We start from the raw sequence: 23,519 nt of genomic DNA on the forward strand, positions 1-23,519 counted from the left end.
AGGCCCCAGCGCTCCAATCCAATGCGAGCCCGCCCGGGGGAAGCCCACTCCGAGGCTCTGATTGGTCGCGACGCCTGCCCCATTTGCCCCCTCCTGAGCCGAGCTGCTGCAAAACGTTCTCCCTTGCTCTACCCCGCACCAGCACCGCAATACGCAGCCGGTCTGGGGGCCGAAACCGAAAGAGCCGCAGAGCGCCCAGCAGCTCTGCTCCCCCCTGCACTCCTGTGGGCAACGAGGCGGTTCTTCAGGCCTCCTTCCGCCCCGCAGCAGCACACCTGAGGCGGGAAAGCAGGAGGCCCATCCGCCAGGCCAGGCCAGGAAGAGGAGAGGTTAGGCGGGGGGAACAGATTGAATTGCTGGGCAGGTGAGGGCGTGGCCGCCTCACCTGGCCCTGGCTCCGGGAGCGCGGCCTGACACACACGCTGGGGCGGGGCCGGGGAGTTCAGTTAGCACAGGGCGGGCGCGAGCCGAAACGCGCTGGTTTGGAAAGCTGGGTGTGACCTTGGGGCTCTGCCACGCGGCCTGTGCTCAGGCGGGAGGGGTCTGATGCATAGAGACGTATGGGCTCCAGCCTGCATTTGGGGCGACCCGCTTCCACCTGAACAGCTTTAATAAAAACGCATGTTCTGTCAGTTTGGTCCCGTGCGGGCCCTGTAACGAGCCGCCTGCCCTGCTCTTCCAGCGAGTCCGGGAAGGAACTCCGGGGAAGGCTAGGCAATGCGCCTGCGCAGTCGGGGTTCTTGCGCTGTAGAAGACGCTCGCCGAAGGAACGGGGCGGTAGCTGCATAGTGCGCCTGCGCAATAGGTAGACCAAGCTAGCTAGATGTGAGGCCTCTACATTGCGCCTGCGCTGGTGGCGTTCAGGCGCTACTTAGCGCCTGCGCGGGGGGGGAATCTGTCTGTGTCTTGTGCTTGCGCAGTAGGCGGGGGCGAGCGGGGCTGCCGCAGAGCAAAGCGTCTGTGTGGGCGGAAGGTTGGTGGGCGGCAGCGGGTTCGCGGCTGGGGGCGAGCCGGGCGGCGGCGCCATGTGGCGGCGCCTGTTCGCGGCGCTCATTCACCCTTGTTTTGTCCCCAGCAGCAGCGGGAGCAGCATGTTCTACGCGGTGCGCAGAGGCAGGCGAATCGGAGTCTATCAGACCTGGTGAGAGTGGCTGCTTCCGGGTGGTCCCCACTCCCATCCCGGCTGGGGGCTCCTCCCCGTATGGGGCAAGACCCAGACACTGGCGTGGATCCCCCTCCCCTACTAGGCCTACCCAGGCTGGCTCCTTCAACCCCTCACGTCGGGGTGCCGTGTCTCCTGCGCGGCCAGGGAGCCCAGGCTTCCCCGTCGGCCCGGGGTAGGAGGAGACCGCGGGGTCCTGTCCCACCTCTGGGGCCGCCCGGCTCCGTGCTGACGGCCCGCCTGTCGCTGCTGTGTTGTAGGGAGGAGTGCCGAGAGCAGGTGAACAGGTATCCGGCCGCCAGCTTCAAGAAATTTGCCAGCGAGGCAGATGCTTGGTCCTTCGTGGGCAGTGGGGCACAGCAGTCCTCATCCCATTCAGCAGGTAGTACCCCAGCAAGCCCCTTCCACCCTTCCCTGCATGGGGCAGTGTCTGTACAGGAACATACGTTTGGCAGGACCGCTAGGGGTATCGAGTCTGGTGCCCTGCCGGCAATCCTATCACATATCTCCATGTGTACTTACTGTTAGAATTATGTGTATTGCAATGGTGACAGCTCCTGTCCCAAACAACTTACCCTATAAGGCAATGTCTCCCGGAACTTACAGCGATACAGCTGTACTTCAGACATGCCAAACCCACGGAGAAAGCACAGACATTGGGCTTGTTTTTCGCTTAATTGGCTTGTGAGTTGCTTGTTGGCTATTTTTTAGCTTGTTGCTTGTTTGGCTTGTTGTAGCTCGTTGCTTTTTTTATCGGCTCCTGCCAAACAATGGGGGGAAGAGAGAGTTGGGGTGCACAGCGGGCCCACCATAGTCCAGACTGCAGGCTGGGGGGATTTAGTCACATAGAGTGTTGGGTTCTTAGGGATTGGCTCGTTTTGGCCTTGTTTTGAAATGGGATGAGCTTGTTTTTTGGCTTGTTGTGACAGTCGGGGTGCTTATTTACAGTGTGAAAGTTGGCAACTGTGCTGTACTGCTCTAAGGTCTCCTGTGTAAATGCTCTCTTGCCGGCATAATTAAACCACCTCCAACAAGCAGCATTAGCTATGTTGTCAGGAGCTGTCCGCACTAGCACTTTTGTGGGTGAAATTTGTGTCTGTGAGGGGTGTGTTGTTTTTTCACACTCCTAACCAACAAAAGTGCTAGTGTAGACAAAGCCTAAGGCCTGGTCTACACTTAAAAATTGGGTTGACCTAGCTACATCCCTGAGGTCTGTGAAAAATTTCACACCTGGAGTGATATACTTAAGTTGATCTAACCCTCTGTGTAGATCTAGGTCAGATGCAGAATTCTTCCATTGCCCTAGGTACCATCTCTGAGAGGTGGATTAGCTACGTTGATGGGAAAACTCTTCTCTCGGTGTAGGAAGCACCTATGCTATATCACTACAGTGACACAGCTGCAGCGCTATAGCTGGGCTGCAGTGGTGTGGACATACTTTTAGTATCTGACAAGAGACAGATGGATACCAGTAGATGGGGGAGTACAAGTAAACAATGAGACTATATAGGTCGCCATGAGAAGCAGTGGTATCAGCACACTAAAGCTTCATTTTAAAAACCAGCTAGGTTTCTTGTCCTCACCACAATTGGAAGGCTGTTCTGGAACTAATGGGTGTTACTTCCAAAGCAACAGCAGGTAAAATTAGGGTATAATAGTCTGATTTTTCTGAGATACAGGCACCCCCACAACTCCCTCCCTGCTCAGCATCTCTGAAACCATACCATGTTGTGTGGCATATATTATATTTTGCATCCTATAACTCAGAGGTCCTCAAACTGTGGGGCGTGCCTCCCTAGGGGGGGCATAGTGTAGCCCAGGCTTGCCCTCCAGGGGTGACAGGGAAGGAGTGCCACCTAATCCCAGCGCTGGCCTGGCTTCCAACCGCAGCTCTCAGGGAGCACAGATAGATTCTATTACTGGTAAGGGAGGGCTGTAACAAAAAGTTCGGGGACCACTGTTATAACTGAATGTAGATCAGTTGCTGTTGCATAGAGGGACTGATGAATTACTGTCAGACAAGCTTCTTTTATCATGAAGTTAACTAAAATATTTCCATAAAATTTTCACTAATGTTATAGTTGAAGGGGTGTCTAACAAGGCATACCCTCTGCTCTTCTTCCACTGCACACAGAGAGCACTTGGAGACACTCTGATTGTAAACACAATGTGTTGTTTATTTACGGTGTTCCCCCTCACCAGCAGCATCTTATTTACAATAGCATATCATCTTTAACTCCCTAGGTCAAGGACAGGAAAGGTAGGAAATCTCTCTTGGGACTAATTCAGAGAGACTGGTTCTCTCCCACTAGCACTTCTTGCCAGTGCCTTAACTACCTTTTGAGCTAATGAGTTAATTACCCTTATAGCTCTCTGCAGCCCATCCCCAATCTATCCATTAGTCACAACTGTCCTAGTCAGTTTTATTTCCAGGCAACTGATTGGAGATACAGTGACCAGAATGGTAGTTCAGCTGCTGTTGCCCAGCACTCTGTCACTGGGTGGCATTTTCAAAAGGGCCCAGCACTGGCTTTTAATGGTAGCAGAGCCAAGGCAATGCTGAGTGCTTCTGAAAATCTGCTCTGAGCTCATGTATCCTTAGTATTTAGTAAAACATACAAGATAAGGAAAAATCAAAGATAGCTTTGGATTAGTTATGTGAGGCATCGTTATTTACTATGCACCTTTAAGGCTCAGTCTGAGTATTGAACTCCTCTTCTAAAGTTTAATTTAATTATGCTACTGCTAAAATTGGTAATTGGAAATGAAAAATCTATTTTAATATATTTACTCCTGCTAAAAATATTGCCACAGATGAAAAAAAATATCTAGGAAACACAAAAGCCAAATTGTAATATTAAAACATGAAGCTATGCTCAGTTATACACAATCTAGAGAAAATACTACATGTGTGCAATGTGGTTGTTAATTTATGAACCTTAATGGCTGCATGTCCTGATTGCTAAAATTTAACATAGCATTAGTGATGACTTGTACATTTATTTTTGTTCTCTTTTTAAAAAAAAAATGTTGGGGATTAAAGGAATGCTGTGAAATTTAACTTGGTACTTCTGCCAGACTGTCTTCTAATACAACTACAATTAGGCCTGCATATTATAACTTAACTTTTATATTTGTGTGTAATACTGTTTTGTTTTGTTTTGTTTTTTTGTTTTTTTTCTTTAAGGTACTAATGGCATATCTAGTTTAACACAAAAGAGTGACAGCTACTGGAATGAACTGGAGACAGCAAGCCCAAGTTACAGTACATGCAAGAGACCATATGAGCAGTCTTCGGAGGAAGAATCAAACAGAAAACATGTAAAATACAATGAGACATACTCGGCACCTTCAGTGAGCAAAGATAAATTCTCATATATGGGTAAGCCTCTTTGGTGGGACTACAATTTATTGAAGTATATTTAATGAATATGAAGTATTTTAAACAGTATTTAACAAGTCCCTAAAGTTGCTGCTCTCACTAACAGCCAAAACCTGGTTCAAGTTGAAATTCTCTACAGTGAAGAAGCTTTGGCATGCCTTTTTCTGTGAGAAGCCCTCAACTATTGCTGCTTGGTTTAACAGTGTAGATCTAACCTTTATGGTATGCCTGGAAGGTTCTCTTCTTGCTGACATTTAGCCCCTAGTCCTACCTAATGGGTGATCGAGGTAGGGAATTAAAGAAACTTTTATTTTTGTGTGTGGGAGAACTGGATATCTGAATGCAAGCATTACAGTTCTGGCTTTCTAATAGTAATGTTTAGAGTGCCTTCAGAGCAACAATAAATTTAAGTAATCCTATCATAAAGCATATTTTGAGTATATAACGTTAGCCATTCTTACATGGCTTGATCTGGCCACTGTAGACAGGATGAAATCCTGTTTTAACTGATACGGAATCATGTCAGAGCCCTGAGTAAATACACTTGAGTGAACACATTTAAACATGTATTTTAACTTTTCATTGAGGCTGATGGCCATCTTAGAAAAATAAGATGGGACCTGGAGTTGGGGGCATGAAGCTCTTCCACACAAGAATTTTCTTGAGGCTTGGCAAAAATTGAAGTTCTTGTGAAAAAAGTTGGGGCTAAAATTATTTTATGGATTCTGCAGCAGTGCAAAACGATATATACAACTTCTATGTGTAGAAGTTGCTAGAGCATTATTGGAGGAAATATAAAGCTGTTAAGAAACAGTTTTCTGTATTTGAAAGAGGCTTATGCCTTTGAACAATTAAAAATTGTTTTGTGACATTTTAAATAGGTTGCATGTATCCATCTCTTGCAGGTGACTCTGTAGTTGTTTATACAGATGGCTGCTGCTCAAGTAATGGGCGTCGTAAGGCACGTGCTGGAGTAGGAGTCTATTGGGGACCAGACCACCCTTTGTAAGTAATTTTGAGATCATAGTTAAATCACTTTTTGTACAAAAACTTACTAATATTGGTCTTGTGTAATTCATCACTTAAATTGTATGGCCTTTAAATTCAGCGACTTCAGAATGCAATACCCAGTTACCTGACTGAGACTTTCTTTAATAACATCACCAAATTAGATAAATAATGAGCTAGAAAGAGTAAATTCAGTTATTAAATTGGAATATTGAATCACAGCCATCACTGAGGGCAGAAATAAAGGTGCCTGTAGAGGTTAGAAATGTAGGCAAAATATAACAAGACTCAGCTTGGACAAATGCAAGGTAATATCTTTGGGAAGGTTTAATTTAGGCTCCTGTTAAGTGGTTTCACAAGTTAACATATAATTATGTTAAAATGACTGTTCTCAACCTGGAGGTTCAACCTGCAGTAGGAACAGGGCCAAGCATGCCTAAATTTCAGATTAGTTACCACTTAAAAACTTAATTTCCCCTGAAGGGGAAATTTTAGTTATGCCCCAATTCTACCTAATCTATGGCTATACACTTATGCAGTAGTGTGAACCACTAATGTATTTTGCGTTGCTTTTAAACAGAAATACTAGTGATAGGCTTTCTGGACGGCAGACCAACCAAAGAGCTGAAATACATGTAAGTTGTGGCGTTTTAAAATTGTTTTATACTTGTGGGAAAGAATTGAGCATTATGACTCCACACAACTTAATCAGCTGCTAAAGCTCCTAGATATTTTCAGACATTCAATTTAGTTTTAGTATGACTCTGCTGTGAGGGATTTAGCAATGATATAAGTCAAGAAGGAAGCTGCTGATTCTGCTAACAGTATTTCTGCATAGGAGTTGGCAGAGTTGCTTTCTGGAACTCACGTTGGCTTGTTCTCTGTTTCTGGGGTTTCTACCTCAAATAGCTTTTGTATTTATGTCTCAAGGAAGATCGCTCAGAAGTAGAAAGGAGTTCAGAGACAAATGATGGCAAGACTTTCCTATGAAAGAGAACATTAGGACTGTTCAGTTTAGATATGAAATGAATAAAAGCAGGCATGATAGAGGTCTACAGAACAATATCTGGTGTAATGAAGATAAAATGGTGCTACTATTCAAAAGATAAGGATAATCCAATGAAATTGAAAGGTGACATTCAGAACTGATACAAGGAAATACTTTTTAACACAATGCATGACTAACCTTTGAAATAACAAAATATTGATGTCAAGAGCTTAGGATTCAAAACAGCATTAGACATTTATGTGGATAATCAGAACATCCACAGTTCTATTAGAGGAAAATAGCCAGGATATAAACCCATGGTTGAAGGGATGAGCCAATCATTAGCTGGCAGGATTAAGAAGAAGTTTATTCTATGGACTAGTTATTCCATAATTGGCTACTCTGTCTTCCACCTTCCACTGATGCATGTTGTATCCTGTCTCTGACGGACTTCTCAACTGTGGGACGTCTGATACATTACTGCAATTTTTGTGTCTGTCTTCACACTAAATTCTCTAGTTGTATGTATTCTGTATGTATTTTTTTGTTCACAATCTTCTAAACTACAATTATTGAAACACTTCCTTTAGGCAGCCTGCAGAGCAATAGAGCAAGCAAAGAGTCAAAACATCAAGAAACTGGTTCTTTACACTGATAGCAAGTTCACTATAAATGGTAAGTTAACAATTTCAGCTCTGCTGTGCATTGAATGTAGAACACCTACCTTCATTGTATAAGCCCTACAAATCTGTTTCTGTAAAATAGTTTGGTTTTTTTTTTTTTTTTTTAGACGAGTGTGTAGGGAAGGGATTATGCATAACTCATTTCAGTTCCCAGTAATAGCAGGGAAAAGGACTCCAAGAACACCCTGCATAGCTTGCCAAAATCACATCCACTGTTTGTATCAAACTCTGGAATAGACAAGATACCTAGCTTAGCAACTGATGTAGGAAATAGTTTTAAAATATCAGATACGGAACCTCTATAATAAAGGATTTTCTGGCAGAAGCGCAGGGTGCAGTATACAAAATGGTGTATGAATTTTCGTACCAAACCCTATAAATGTAGGCTGTATATCTGAAAAGTGGCCAGCAAAGTAGTATTAGGAAAATGCCTGTTCTCTCTCCCTCCCCCCCCCCCCTTTTTTTTTCTTTTTGCTTTGATACAAAAAACAGAACCTGAAACACTTTCAAGATTGTTCTGCTTGTTTTTACCTCTAGAAATGTTGTTCAAGTCTATTCTTCCCTGGTTTAAATGGAAGATTGCTGGAGGGTGGTGTCTCCCAATGTATATTGTGGGATTTCACCTTGGGTGTTAATGTTGAATTTTTACAAGACCTCCTATAAGTAGTAGGCAGGGGAGTTAATGTGTTCTCTAATAGACTAAACCCCTTTTTCCCCTCTTAGTTTTTCAGCTTGCAGTCCCTTGTGGTTTATAATTTTGGAGTATAGGCATATCCTGAATTTCTAACATGAAAGCAGACAGAGGAAAACATTTAGGTCTTTTATGTATCATAAAGAAGCAAAAGGCACAATTGCATCTTGTTCTTTGCAGGTCACTTCTAACAGACTGGATCCCAGAATCCTTTTAATTTTTGTTGTAGTCTGAGCGCAAGCTCTTGATGGGAACTCCTGAGATCTAATAAACTAACAATCACTTTGTGTTTGGCAAGTCAATTTGTCTGCCTCAGTTTCTCCCATTGTAAAATGTGAATGCTGACTACTGGCTTTTGGGATGAGTTGATCTATTTAAGTGCTTTCAAGACAAAGTTTGTATGTGCTTAATGATTTGGGCGCAGTATCACGTCTGGCTTCCTTGTTGATCAGATAATTGAGTGAGATTTTGTGTAATTGGTTTTTATCTATACTTTCCCAAAATTGGGGAGGCTCTTGGGCAGAACAATGACTTTATATGATTTTTGCATTGCAGGTGAGGAGAACTTTCATCTTTCTGTTTTTCCCCCCCAAAGCATGAACCAGCAGCTCAGAGGGCAAATGAGCTGGAAGTAATTTGATGCCTCCTCTACGAGGCGATGCCCTCACCCTGGAGAGGCCAAGGAGCTACTGGACAGGGAAAGGGGGGTACTTGGGTGGAAGTAGTACAGGAGCTGTCCTGTTTTCCCACTGTCTTAAACTCTGGTAGCTCCCGCTTCTATGTGGGAGAAAGTGGAGGGGAGGTTCCTAATAGCATTGGCCCCAGAAAGTGGAGGAGTTGCTAAGCAAGGGCTCAGTGGACCAGGGAATTAAAACCAGCAAGGAGGCAGAAGAGATGGGGAAGAGCAGAGTGGGTGGGAAAGAGGACTAATAGATCCATTTATCTGTTTCCTTCCCTTCAGTTGCCCCACCAGGGGGCAACCATCTCTCAACCATCCCTACTGAGCAGTTTTTCCCAGTTCATACAAATATGGGGATGGGACTGGTTATGGGAGCTTTTGGTCTGGCTTCCTGGAAAGAGTCCTTAGCGGAATGAGAATTAACAGCTCAGTTTGTTCATACTGCCAGGCATAAAGTGGCCAACTCTATTCTGGTAACTGTTTCATTAGTAGACTTGTTTAATGAAGGGCACTCCTGTCTTGGATAAATTGACTGATAATTAATAAATTCTTTGACCAGTAGTAGATGACTTTCTAACTCTTAATTAAAATAGTTACTTTCTCTCAGTGACTTCAAGGTTTATGTTACCCTTCATGTTGTTCTGAATGTGTTCTGCTATATGCCTTCTTTTTTAGGTGGTTATGCATTCCCACCATATGTGCTCCTCTTTTGACCTTCAAATAAAATAAGTTAGTAAAGCTCTAGTTAGAGCTGCACACTGTTAACTCTATTGGCAAACAGACCCTCAACTTCAATTTATTGCAGTTCGCCTGGTAAACTTGCACTTAAGTGAATCTAAACTCATGTATTCTGCTCACAAATGGTGAGCATCAGTACCAGTCAATGGGGAAGCATAGGTGTAAGGACAGATGCTGGAAAGAGACAGTCTTTCAGAATGACTGTATTAGAGAATGAAATCAGCATATTTCACAGATTGCCACCTGTGTCTTTAATGCAGTTGTGGAGAAAGTTAGTAACTGATAGCAGTATGGTCTTGTAGCATTAGTCATTGGGAGTGGGACCATGCCCATAGTCTGTAGAGATAACGGGAAGAACAGTAGCTCTAGAGTAAATATAAAGCATGTTACGGGGATAATGACTAAGACTAAGATTTTTGTCATGGGTATTTTTTTTAGAAAAAGTTATGGGACAGGTCGCGTGCAATAAACAAAAATTCATGGAAGCCCGAGACCTGTCCCTGACTTTTAATTTAAAAAAAAAAATACCCTGTTGCTGTTAGTGATTAGTGTTTGGTCCTTATATTTACATGGCAAGGATTTGTAACAGTTAAAACTTCCTAAATAACTTCCTTTTTAAAGGCATGGTCATGGATAGTCTTCCTATGCAGTAGCCACAAGTTATTTAGATTCATAGACTTTAAGGTCAGAAGGGACCATTATGATCATCTAGTCTGACCTCCCACATGATGCAGGACACAAAATCTGACCAACCCACTCCTGGAATAATTCTCTCCCTTGACTCAGCTTTACAATTTACATTCTTACTGAATTTTAAAAATATATCCAGTTTGTACTTTTATTTAGAAACTGTAACTATCTTCCAATAAAACGTTAATTTGTTTTTCCATAGGTATAACAAGTTGGGTAGACAACTGGAAAAATAATGGCTGGAGAACAAGCACAGGAAAAGATGTAATAAATAAAGAAGACTTTGAAAGACTTGATAAGCTTTCAGAGGGAATAGAAATTCAGTGGGTGAGTAATTTGGTGTCATTAATTGTGACTGAATAAGCTCTATTAACTTAAGTACTTTTGCCTCTAAAAATATCTTGTACATTTTCACAAATAAGAGCATCATAAGGAATTTTAATAAACGTAAAACTACCATGAATCCACATAAGTACCAGGAAAATTATTAGCTCCATCCAAAATAATCAGCAAGATTCTGTTACCAAGTAATAATTTTAAGAAATACACATAAAAGGATCTACTAGATCCTATCAGCCAATATACTTAAACATTTGCTCATATATTGCCCACCAAGAAAAGCACCACAGTTAAATCTCTAGGGTATTTCCAGGAAAAGGGAGCAAAGCTCAGATCTAAACTAAAATACTGAGAAACTAACAGAGGATGGTTAGAGCTGAAGGTCAAAAATTTAAGGTAAATTCTTATTAATCAGTTTTCAGGGTGTGTAACTTGATACAGTAAAACTTTTTACTTTAGCAGAACTGAAATGTGTCAGAAGCCAGCAGGGTGCAAAACAAACTCTCTAACTCAGATTTTCTGTGGTATATTCAAGACTTTTCCAAGAATATTAGAAGCATGAATATGGCAGTCCTTAGAAACCCATGTTAGCTCTCAATTTGGTAAGAACTCTATCTCAAATGTAGAAGTAGGATACAGTAACTTTTTGCTGAGTAACTAGTTATATTATTTTAAATTGAGTCTGTAACCTTTAACTCTTCTAGTAGAAATAAATGCAGCATTGAGAAGAACTTATTGTCCCCATAGTCACGTTTCTAATTATTCTAAATTTGCCTGTAACCTTCCAGAGATACCTAACTCAGAATCAAATCTCTGCACCATTGCCTTTATGGCTAGTGAAACAGAATCCAAGGAAATGAACCATTAAGTAATACCTACAAAACAATACAGTGGGCATAAGTGGAGACTTTATACTTCTCATGGGTGATTTTCCTAAAGGAAGTTCCTTCCCTTATTGTACTTCTGCTGTCATTCAAATACTCCACTGATGGATTCTGTTCAGATGTCAAAGGCTGACTAGATATTGTCTCCTCCACCTTGTCTCACTAGTAGAAATATAAGCTCCAGGTTGCAGTTAAGCAAACAACTTTACTAAACTAAAATTTAAATCTGTTGTCTTTTATGTGACTTCCCCTGGCTATAAACAAAACATAAACCTCCAAATTCAGCAGAAAATCCATCTGACAGTGGTTGGAACACTGTATTCCGGCACTTCTGGGAAGGGAGTCTTGTCTTTATAGGCTTCCACTCTACACTTCCTCTCCAGTAGTGCTGCATTGGGAATAGAATTGGTGGAACTGTTCAGATTTTAACAGAACAAATCACCACAATAAGAGGAGTATCCTGTGCTAGTCTGAAAACCAGGCAGTGCTGCATTTCATAAACTTGGCACTTAAGTGAGAGCTGAGAATGTTGTTGGGTTTGAGAAATGGTGGCAGAGCTTATATTATGGCCTTTGAGTGAGACTGCCATATGTAAAAGAGGTAAATGACTTATTTGAGTTACGAGGAGTCCGGTGGCACCTTAAAGACTAACAGATTTATTTGGGCATAAGCATTCATGGGTAAAAAACCACTTCTTCAGATGCCGGAGTGAAAATTACAGATACAAGCATAAATATACTGACACATGAAGAGAAGGGAGTTACCTTACAAGTGGAGAACCAGTGATGACAAGGCCAATACAGTCAGGGTGGATGTGGTCCACTCCCAATAATTGATGAGGAGGTGTCAATACCAAGAGAGGACCTATATGCCTCCAGCTTCCATCCAGGACACATCACATGATCCATTGTCTACAGTCAAGTCCTAAGATATAACCAAATTTGCTCAAATCCTTCAGACAAAGACCAGCACCTACAAGATATTTATCAAGCATTCTTAAAACTACAATTCCCACGTGGGGAAATGAGGAAACAGATTGACAGAGTGAGATGGGTACCCAGAAGTCACCTACTACAGGACAGGCCCAACAAGGAAAATAACGTACAGCCCCCAGCTAAAACCTCTCCAGCATATCCTCAGTTATTGGGAGTGGGCCACACCCACCCTGACTGTATTGGCCTTGTCATCACTGGTTCTCCCTTCTCTTCATGTGCCAGTATATTTATGCTTGTGTCTGTAATTTTCATTCCATGCATCTGAAGAAGTGGTTTTTTTTACCCACGAAAGCTTATGCCCAAATAAATCTGTTTTTCTTTAAGGTGCCACCGGACTCCTCATTGTTTTTGTGGATACAGACTAACACAGCTTACCCCTCTGTTATTTGAGCTAATAAATTCTGGGCTGCTCCTGGATCACAGTTCATCTGCAACTGGTGTAGTAACTTCTACTTCTAGTCTAGACCTCAACCAACTACACCTCTACCCTGATAACGCTGTCCTCGGGAGCCAAAAAATCTTACTGCGTTATAGGTGAAACTGCGTTATATCAAACTTGCTTTGATCCGCCGGAGCGCACAGCCCTGCCCCCCCAGAGCGCTGCTTTACCGCGTTATATCCGAATTCATGTTGTATCGGGTCACGTTATATCGGGGTAGAGGTGTATATGCCTTTGTCGCCTCAGGGTGAGAGCGCCACATGTTGCTGCAAATGCTCTACATTTTGAGACCACTTGAAAAATGAAGCTAGTACTGAATACTGCCCTTAACTTGTTTAAGAAGGGTTTCATGTCAGCAGCATGTGTAGCCGGTGCTCCAGGATTTAAAGATGGTGGTTAGGGTGTTGATTTTAGCCAGGAAAGCCCTTTCTCTCTACTGGTATTATAGTGCTGTAGTTGTACTCCTGTTAGAAGCCTCTGTGACGGGTTGGATCACAGAAACCCCCTTGGGAGCTGCCACCCAATGTGCCAAGACTACTCCTGCTTCTGTTTTCCCTGCCAGCTCAGGACTCCAGCACCCCGTCTCGCTGAGCCAGACACTCCTGTCTGCTCTAACAAAGACTCAGGGTCTGAATCACTTGTCCCAAAGCTGCAAGTTTACCTGAAAACCAGCTCACAGGAGTGTGCTTGTCTTTAGCACTCAGATGCCCAACTCCCAATGGGGTCTAAACCCAGATAAATCCGTTTTACCCTGCATAAAGCTTATGCAGAGTAAACTCATAAACTGTTCGCCCTCTATAACACTGATAGAGAGATATGCACAGTTGTTTGCTCCCCCAGGTATTAATACATACTCTGAGTAAGTTACTAAATAAAAAGTGATTTTATTAAATACAGACAGTAGGATTTAAGTAGTTCCAAGTAGTAGCAGACAGAACAAAGTAAGTCACAAGCAAAATAAAATAAAATGCGCAAATCTATGCCTAATCAAACTAAATACAGATAAGTTCCTCACCAGTTCCAGAATGCTCCCTTTTACAGGCTACTCTCCCTTTAGCCTGGGTCCAGCAATCTCTCACAACCCCTGTAGTCTGTCTTTTGTTTCAGTTTCTTTCAAGTATCCTGGGGGGGTGGAGAGGCTCCTTCTTTAGCCAGCTGAAGACCCAATGGAGGGGTCTCCCCCAGGTATAAATAGTCTCTCTCTTGTGGGAGGAGACCCCCCTCCTCCCTCCTATGCAAAGTCCAGCTCCAAGATGGAGTTTTGGAGACACCTGGGCAAGTCACATGCCCCTGCATGACTCAGTCTTTACAGGCCGATGCCATTGTCCACATGGTATCTTGCATGTCTCCAGGAAGACTTCTTATGTGGATTGGAGCATTCCAAGATGCATTGTTCCCCAAGTGTTTCCTGATCAGGTACTTAACCTGGCGAATTCCTTCCTAAGGAAGCTGACCAAATGCCTCCCGAAGCTTACTTAGAAACCAAGCAAGCATACAGCCCATATTCTTAACCTCAAGTAGAAAATGATATATATATATGTACAAATAGGATGAATAGATATAGTAGACCATAACCTTTACGGAGATATGTTACCTGGCACAGGCAGCACAAAACATATTCCAGTTATGTCATACATACATTTATAAGCACCCCCTCCCCATAAAGCCTTATGGGGTACGCCGTCACACCCTCCCCCTGAACTTACTGCCAGAGACTTGGACACTGTCCATGGCGGAGGCAGTACCTGGAAAATTTCTGTTTGTTTTTGGTCACACTCCCTTTCAGTACCTTGAAACCATATGATGTCACTTCTAGGGGTCCTAGCCCGCTTTGGGGTTCCTGGTCCCCAGATGCTTGCAAACAGGTAGGGATGTAGTATTGCTAACAGAATGCAGGCAGCAATATCCGTTAAAGTGGAGGTGTCTTGGCATCTAGCCACCAATACCATGAGGCGGTGTGCCTCAGTTTCCCCTTCTACACAGCAGCATGGGCCTGTTAGGCTTTTGCTGCTTTTTACAGGTATGGGCTGTAAAGTAACATGCTGGTGGGGCTGTCTTGTTACCATCCCCAGCATGTATAACAGCTTCTTCCACAAATTAGGTATGTTCCACATCTTTAAAGGGTTTACCACTAGTGTGAATTCTTTTATTTTATCCCATAGGTGAATTAGCCAAAGACACAAGGTTAACAGCAAATCTACGGTGGACAGGCTTCGTTCACTCAATTTGACTTGTTTAGCCCCTATTGCATTTTCCCAGTTCTCTGTGCCCTCTGGTAGACACTCTGATGCCGATTCTTCTGCCTCTTTGGGGAAGACTTCTAGTTCGGGCATGTGCTTGGGTCTTTGGCCCGGAAAGGGTGTACTACGACCATGCTTGCCCTCGGCCCCTCCCTCTGGAGTTTCTCTGGGCTGGGCCCACTCCCTTGTGAAGTTCCTCCCATGCAGAGATTTCCCCCCCCCTGTCTTGGAGAGAGAGTTTTATCTCTTGCAAGTGTAGCAAGAACAACATCTTTCCCTGGGGTGCTCTGGACCCCTTTGGGCACCCCACTTTCTGTTTCCAAGGGGTCAGCTGAATGGACCCCCTCATCCCGGAGACCTGACCCCCAGGTTTCCCTTGAAACCTGATCCACAGGAGAGGGGACTGGCCTTTCGAATGCGGGCTTTTCACCCTCCTCCTGGGAAAGCCCCTCCCTACCAAAGGTAGGTGGACTCTCTGGCCCCCCCTGACCTTCCATTTGGGCTTCCCTCTTTGGGCTCCCCTCTGGGTCCGACACTCTTGTGTCCCCCAAAAGGGAAGGTGATCCTGCCCCAGCTGTGGACTCGCAGCTACCAGCCACGACCCACCTCTTACTGGCCAGCAAAATCCCCCCCCTTTCACTCGGGTTGGGCTGGCACCCAGCTACAGAGTCCTTGGGGCCTGTTCCCACCGCAGCGGTCCCCAGGACCCCAACTTCCACCTGTGGGACACACGCCTCTGTGCACCCCAGGGCAGGCCCGGCCCCCTGCTGACCTGCAACTTTCTGGCAGTCAGCAGCTGTGGTGGCCTCCTTGCTACAAGGTGGTACATCCCCCTCCCCCGGGGAGATGATTACGGGACAGGAGCTAGCTTTATCCAGCTCCTCCCTCTTGAACTTCCCGGGAGCCCCAGGGCTATAGGAACTGGCTACAACCAGCCCTGCCCCCGAAGCTGCATCCTTTACTTCTGCAGAGGAATCTAAGAGACGCTTTCCTATTCCCCCAGCAGTTCCTGTGCCTTCACCCCCCCCTCTGGGGCTTTTAGCACAAGATTCCTTCTCACTGCTAACCAACCCTGGGACAGATTCTGCCACACTAAAGAAATCATTCCCCAGTAGAAATGGTGCAAAATTGTGTGCCACCGTTGCAACAGTCAGCTCAGCCTGCAAATCCTGAGTTTGCATGTGTACTTTAGCTAAAGGTGCAAGGACTTTGTAACCCCCTACCAGCTCTAATTCTGCCATTTTACCTGGCAACAAATCCTTTTCCTGGATCAGGTCCCTCCTGACCACAGAAATCTCAGCACCCGTGTCCCTTAATCCAAGAAGCATTTGACCATTTAATTTAACAGCATGCATATGTTCATTGCTTGGTTGTGTGGAAGCAAGCTTTACAAATCCTGTGTGGAAAGAGGCCACAGCCTGGCTCTGAGAAGCCACAGCTTCATGTGTTACTTGTTGCCTGTTTCCACTTAGCAAGGGACACTTATTCCTCAGGTGCTCAGTGGACTTACAATGATAGCACCTCTTGGGCTCCTCTCCTTGCACAGGAAATTTGGGACGAGTACCAGGGGAATGGGGAGGTGACCGCCCAGCCTCCTTTTTCCCAGACCCGGGGGTAAAACGGTGATTCTGCTTTCCCCCAACCTTATACCCCTCCACCAGTGGTTTATGTTTGATTGCAGCTTGTGCTTGTTCATAAGAGTCAGCATACTCAGCTAATTCACCCACTGCATTTACCTTTTTGTCCCACAAATACTGTTTTACCTCATCACTGCACATATTCAGGAAGTGTTCCTGAGTAACCAGATCACACATCCCTTCAAAGCTGGTAATGCCTCTCCCCCGCACCCATTTATCTACCAAATCTCTCATTTCATTGGCATAAGCCACATTGCTTAATCCAGATCCCCTCTTAAGGCTCCTGAATTTAACCCTGTAGGTTTCAGGTGTAACCTGAAACTGTTTCAAAACCAGTTCCTTAAATTTACCATAGTTTGAAGCATCATCAATGGGCATCTTATTGAATATGTCCAGAGCTCTGCCAGACAATTTTGCTATCAATGTGGTCATCTTCTGATCTTCAGGGATGGCATGGAGGGTGCACAGTCTCTCAAAGGTGATGAAATATTCGGCGATATCGCTGGACTCGTCATACTGTGGACATAGTCGCTCCCATTTGTGGATTTTTGGGGAAGCGGAGCCAGCCGGGGGAGGGTTTTGTCTCCTCGACTCCATAACAGTCAGTTCATGTTTCTGGGCCTCCCTCTGGGCCTCCATAGCCCTCTCCTGGGCAGCTGCCTCTGCCTCCGCCCTCGCTGCCGCCGCTCGCTCCCTCGCTGCCGCCGCTCGCTCCCTCGCTGCCTCCACCTCCATAGCCCTCTCGTGGGCAGCTGTCTCTGCCTCTATAGCTCTCTTGTGGGTGGCTGTTTCTGCCTCCGCTCTCGCTGCCTCCGCCTCCATAGCTCTCTTGTGGGCAGCCTCTTCCCTTGCATGTTCTGCCTCCGCTCTCGCTGCTGCCCTCGCTGCCTCCGCCTCCATAGCTCTCTTGTGGGCAGCCTCTTCCCTTGCATGTTCTGCCTCCCTGGCACTAATTTCTAATTGTCTTAGTTCCAACTGTCTCTTATGTTCATTTTCTTTCTCTTTTGCTACCAGCCTGGCCAGCTTTAGTTTATTAGCAGCGTCACTAGTACTCATTGTCCTGCTTTCTTGTGCTGGGCTACAATCCCTCTGCAGTTCACTGAAACTGAGATCACTAGTACTCATTTTCCTGCTTTCTTGGGCTGGGCCACAACCCCTCTGCAGTTCACTGAAACTGAGATGCACTTAGCTCAGGGGATTCTTAGTTAACCAAGACTTTCACAGTGCCCAGCGTTCAGCTTTTCTGGGCAATTTGTACCCTGTGCAGTTTTAGTTTCTTCTGATCTTCCGTCTTACTTATTTTGCTTCCTTTTCTGTCCCTACTTCCCTTTCCCGAAATAAGCAAACAGAAAATAACAAACCAGTAACCACTTTGTCTGTTCTCCAGCCACCACACTTAAAACTCACTTAAAATCACTACCAGTATCTCAAAGCAATCAGCTGTGCACAGATCCTGCCGACTACGCCACTGTGACGGGTTGGATCACAGAAACCCCCTTGGGAGCTGCCACCCAATGTGCCAAGACTACTCCTGCTTCTGTTTTCCCTGCCAGCTCAGGACTCCAGCACCCCGTCTCGCTGAGCCAGACACTCCTGTCTGCTCTAACAAAGACTCAGGGTCTGAATCACTTGTCCCAAAGCTGCAAGTTTACCTGAAAACCAGCTCACAGGAGTGTGCTTGTCTTTAGCACTCAGATGCCCAACTCCCAATGGGGTCTAAACCCAGATAAATCCGTTTTACCCTGCATAAAGCTTATGCAGAGTAAACTCATAAACTGTTCGCCCTCTATAACACTGATAGAGAGATATGCACAGTTGTTTGCTCCCCCAGGTATTAATACATACTCTGAGTAAGTTACTAAATAAAAAGTGATTTTATTAAATACAGACAGTAGGATTTAAGTAGTTCCAAGTAGTAGCAGACAGAACAAAGTAAGTCACAAGCAAAATAAAATAAAATGCGCAAATCTATGCCTAATCAAACTAAATACAGATAAGTTCCTCACCAGTTCCAGAATGCTCCCTTTTACAGGCTACTCTCCCTTTAGCCTGGGTCCAGCAATCTCTCACAACCCCTGTAGTCTGTCTTTTGTTTCAGTTTCTTTCAAGTATCCTGGGGGGGTGGAGAGGCTCCTTCTTTAGCCAGCTGAAGACCCAATGGAGGGGTCTCCCCCAGGTATAAATAGTCTCTCTCTTGTGGGAGGAGACCCCCCTCCTCCCTCCTATGCAAAGTCCAGCTCCAAGATGGAGTTTTGGAGACACCTGGGCAAGTCACATGCCCCTGCATGACTCAGTCTTTACAGGCCGATGCCATTGTCCACATGGTATCTTGCATGTCTCCAGGAAGACTTCTTATGTGGATTGGAGCATTCCAAGATGCATTGTTCCCCAAGTGTTTCCTGATCAGGTACTTAACCTGGCGAATTCCTTCCTAAGGAAGCTGACCAAATGCCTCCCGAAGCTTACTTAGAAACCAAGCAAGCATACAGCCCATATTCTTAACCTCAAGTAGAAAATGATATATATATGTACAAATAGGATGAATAGATATAGTAGACCATAACCTTTACGGAGATATGTTACCTGGCACAGGCAGCACAAAACATATTCCAGTTATGTCATACATACATTTATAAGCACCCCCTCCCCATAAAGCCTTATGGGGTACGCCGTCACAGCCTCCACCCATTTATATTCATCACGGGTGTTCTCCATGATGAGTCTTTGATTTTAGAACTTTTTACTCCTCTTGCTTCTACTGCCAGAACCTCTGTGTAACCTTCTGGACATAATGCAGAGCCCATCTTTCCCCGCACCTTCAAACCTCTGGGGAGGGAAATGGCTACGGGTTGGGTTTATAATTGCTAATGCATATTAAATGTGGGTTTTGGGGTTTTTTGCATTAGTAATGTATGGAGTTGGCACTCAGCATTGGATATCTGCTTATCGAGGCTTACCTACATTATAATAAAATGAGGCTCTAACTCTGAGATAGGACCCAGTTAAAAGAATCTAGCTGTGAGAACCCCTACTACGGGCAGAAGCAATCACTTAATGCTCTAGAACAGTGGTCCCCAACCTTCTTGTGGCCAGTAGCACATTCATGTTTTCAGAAGAGTGTGGCAGGCACCAAAAATTTTTCAAGGCTTACTTTGTATTTGTACATTAAATAATACAAAAAACATCATATTTAATATTACATAATATATGAATCCATAAGATAAAAAAGGTAATTTTACATGTGAACGGTATTAATTAAATTATTCGGCAATTACTCTTTCACCTTACCATGTGAATTTGCTCTTTATCTACCTGTAAGAAAAATTAAAGAGTTTTTACAAAATAAATATCAAAGTTTTCATCTTATTTATTTTAAAAAAGTAAAACGTTGAACTGCTGGTCCAAATATATTTATTATTATTACTTAGCCAGTTATGGTTAATTAAAAATATTATTTGTATTATTATTTGTATCCATATTGCAATAAACAAACCAAGTATGAAAAAAAGTTAAACACAAGTTAATCATACACGCTCATCAGCACTTAATGGAAAATCGGTATCATTAATTCACGTGGTTTTACTAATAAAGTCAGTGTGATTTTTGGCACTGCATTTCTTCAGCCAATTTTTCGTAGTTGGGAGAGTAGGATGATATTCCCGTTTGTAAGCAATCGTCAAGATGGGTATCTGTAAGCCGAGATCTGTATTTTGATTTTGATGTTCATTGTTGAAAACAGAACTTCGCATAGATAAGTGGAACCAAAATAAGATTTTATTTTGTATGCTACATTTTTTAAGGCAGGAAACTTTTTTCGGTCAACCAGATTCCAAAAGTTTTCATCTGTTGCGCAGGATTTTAGAACAATATCATTTTGAAGGTCCAAAATCTCCAGTTCCATGTCTTCTGTTCTTACTTGAATGAGACTTCCAATTGATGTAGCCATTTGTTACCTCTATTTGGCAAGTAAAAGGATTCACAAGAAAGGCAACTACAGGCTCAATGATGGTGAACTGTTGAAATCTCTTTTCAAATTGTTCCAGAAGTGTTTGAATGTGGATAACAAATGGTGATGGGTTAAAATCACTGTCACATACCATTTTTCCTTCATACTTGGGAAATGTTCAAGAGACTTCGTCTTCATTTGTGACATCCACAAGATCAGTTTTTGCTTTGAATGATTTTACAGAACCTATCATTTGAGCCACATGTTTGTCTTTTCCCTGGAGCTCAAGATTTAAAATGTTCAATTTGTCAGTGATGTTAGCAAGAAAAGCCAAGTCCATTAATCAGCTGGAGTCTTCTAGTTGCTCGAAGTTCTGATTTGTGGACTTCAGAAATTCTTTGATCTCTTCAATTAGGCTTAAAAAACGTGCAAGAACTTTACCTTTGCTCAGCCATCGTACTTCTGTGTGCAAGATAAGATCAGATTGTTTATCATCAACATCTTCCAACAAGGCCTTAAAAAGTCGGTGTTGCAAAGGTTTTGCTCGAATAGAGTTAATTATTTTAATAACGACATTCACGACGTGTTGAAAAGAGAGAACTTTGACGCACAAAGCTTCTTGGTGGATAATGCAATGATAAGACATAAAGTTCGGAAAGGATTCATTCTTCTTACAGAGTGCAATGAATCCATTGGCACTGCCCATCATAGCTGGTGCCCCATCAGTGGTGATTGCAGACAGCTTGTGTAGTGGCATACTAATTGATGTTGCGTATGATTTGAATAAATTATAGATGTCCTCACCCTTTGTTCGCCCTTTCATAGGCACTACTTTTAGTAACTCTTCTTTTACGGTGAAGTCACTAAATACCATCCTCACCATAACTGCCAACTGCACTTTATCCGATATATCTGACGATTCATCGAATTGCAGTGAAAACCAGTCACATATTTCCAAGTCATCCTTTAGCTGAGTTTGCATGTATCCTCCTCGTAATTGTGTTGTCTGATAACTGCAAGTCTTGTATTGCCAACAAAATCTCACCCTTGTTAGGAAATCCTTGAAACAGGCAATCAGCACCAGTCAAAAATGCTTCCTTCAACAATTCACCATCTTGAAAGGGTTTTTTCTTCTTTGCGAGCAGATGAGCAATTTTAGAGGAAGCAATAGTAGCACTTTTAGACTTTACCACTTGTCTAGTGAAAACAGGTTTGATTTGAGTTGATTAATTTCCTTCTTTCTCAACTCAGATTTAAGTGGATGGCTAATGTCAAAAGAGCCGTGATTAGTTTGGAAATGGCGTTCAACATTGTTTTTTCGGCACTGCAACAGCACCCCCGCACAATAAGCAAACACATTTCCCTTTATTTTCAATAAAACAATAGGATTCTTCCCACTCTGCGTTGAAATAATACGTATGTTGTCTTTTATTTGAACCACTCGTTTTGGGGCAAAATGTTAAAAAAAATAATCTGCAAAGTACAAGAAAATAGCAATATCAGTGCAGGAAGAATACTCACATACAGGGCCGCCAGCAGTGGAGCAAGCATGTGCCTGGGGCAGCACATGCTACGGGGTGGCATTCGGTCCATTCTGCAGAGGCAGAATGTTGGTTTTTTGGGGGGAGGGGGAGGGCGGCAGTTCTGGGCAGTGCAGAGAGAAGCTGCAAGGACAGAACACTGGCGCCCGCAGCTTGCAGCCCCGGAATACTCTGTCCCCAGCAGGTGCGGGGCCCTGGCTTCTCTCCCCTGATGGGCACTAGGCGGGCCAGCCCCACGCCTGCCAGGGATTGAAAACACCAGCGCCTGCAGCCCCAGAGTTCTCTGTCCCCACAGCCGCGGGGCCGCGGCTTCTCTCTTCAAGCTGGAGAGAAGCCGCGCCTGCCAGGGACAGAGAACACCGGCGCCTGCAGTCCCGGAGTTCTCTGGCCCCGGCAGGCGCGGGGCCGTGGCTTCTCTCCCCTGCTGGGCACTAGGCGGGTGCACATAAATGCCCTGGCGGGCGCCATGGCATCCACGGGCACCGTGTTGGGGACCACTGCTCTAGAGAAGTGATGTTATACTTGGGATTAATAAAGACTGACCAGGTGATCAGATCTCGTGTATTTGGTGTGGTCTCTTGACTATTTGAATCTTGGTAGTGTGTTGACTCAAATAACTTTAGACTTCTCTCTCAACAGATGCATGTTCCTGGTCATGCTGGCTTTACAGGAAATGAAGCAGCTGATAGACTTGCAAGAGAAGGAGCTGGAAAACAAAACTCCTAGCATGCTATCGTGACTAGAAAACTTCATTCTTGCTAACTAAAGACTGTTTAATCCATAAGACAAGACTCTTTTCAGTATGAAAACTTCCTGTTGGAATTGTACAAAATAAGTTAATTTAAACTTTGTTATAACTATTTCTGGTTTAAAAGTTTTAAATATATGCTGTCCTGTATAAACACACCTTTTTTTAGGGTGTTCAGGTTACTTGGTTAATCACTGCTTTGTTGGTAGAGGCTTGTTTAACAATTAACTGAACATTCAAATATTGGTAAAAGAAAGGTGTCCAGTGTTTTTAGTCCCAGTTGCCACAGTGCCTGTTAAGAAATTTTTTTAGACGTTCCATAACTGAGATAAAACTTTGGGTTTTACAAAGTATAATTGTTTCAAAAAGTTTATGAAGGAAAATATGTTGCAATCTGAATGCTAGACAGATGTTGTTTTCCCTTTACCAAGAGTATTGAAATAAATTTAAACTCGAAGTTTGATGTTAGTATGTTTATAAGCACATAGTGTAGAAAATACCGAAGTGCAATGGTGGTTATTTGAACTGCATAATCCTATATAAAACAACTTCCCCAACTGCACCTCCTCAAATGATAACAAGTATTTGTTTGTATGTTTGCTTGTAAGAGTATTATGGATGTAAATACCTGGTAAAAAAGTTAACCGGTAAAATGATTAAAATTATATCATTTGACTGGTTAACCATTAACCGAGGTCGCTCAGGCGGGCAGGGGCTGGGGTCCTGGTG

General features: G+C 43.8%; 1 protein-coding gene across 3 annotated transcripts; it reads left to right on the forward strand.

Moving 5' to 3' along the window:
- The first annotated feature begins 910 nt into the window (after positions 1–910).
- RNASEH1 (ribonuclease H1) lies at positions 911–23,252 on the forward strand. 3 transcript variants are annotated; one of them, XM_065402281.1, is made up of 9 exons: positions 911–973; positions 1,079–1,141; positions 1,423–1,544; positions 4,350–4,544; positions 5,450–5,549; positions 6,133–6,187; positions 7,131–7,215; positions 10,224–10,348; positions 22,682–23,252. In XM_065402281.1, exons 2-9 carry the CDS (start codon positions 1,092–1,094, stop codon positions 22,766–22,768), a joined length of 819 nt encoding a protein of 272 aa, XP_065258353.1. In that variant the 5' UTR covers positions 911–973; positions 1,079–1,091; the 3' UTR covers positions 22,769–23,252. The 3 variants fall into 3 exon arrangements, with proteins under 3 accessions (XP_065258353.1, XP_065258354.1, XP_065258352.1); XM_065402282.1 differs by having other exon boundaries at positions 929–956; XM_065402280.1 differs by lacking the exon at positions 911–973 and having other exon boundaries at positions 996–1,141.
- Positions 23,253–23,519: the final 267 nt, after the last annotated feature.

The sequence above is a fragment of the Emys orbicularis genome, chromosome 3 (assembly GCF_028017835.1).
Source record: "Emys orbicularis isolate rEmyOrb1 chromosome 3, rEmyOrb1.hap1, whole genome shotgun sequence".
NCBI classification, from domain to species: Eukaryota; Metazoa; Chordata; order Testudines; family Emydidae; genus Emys; species Emys orbicularis.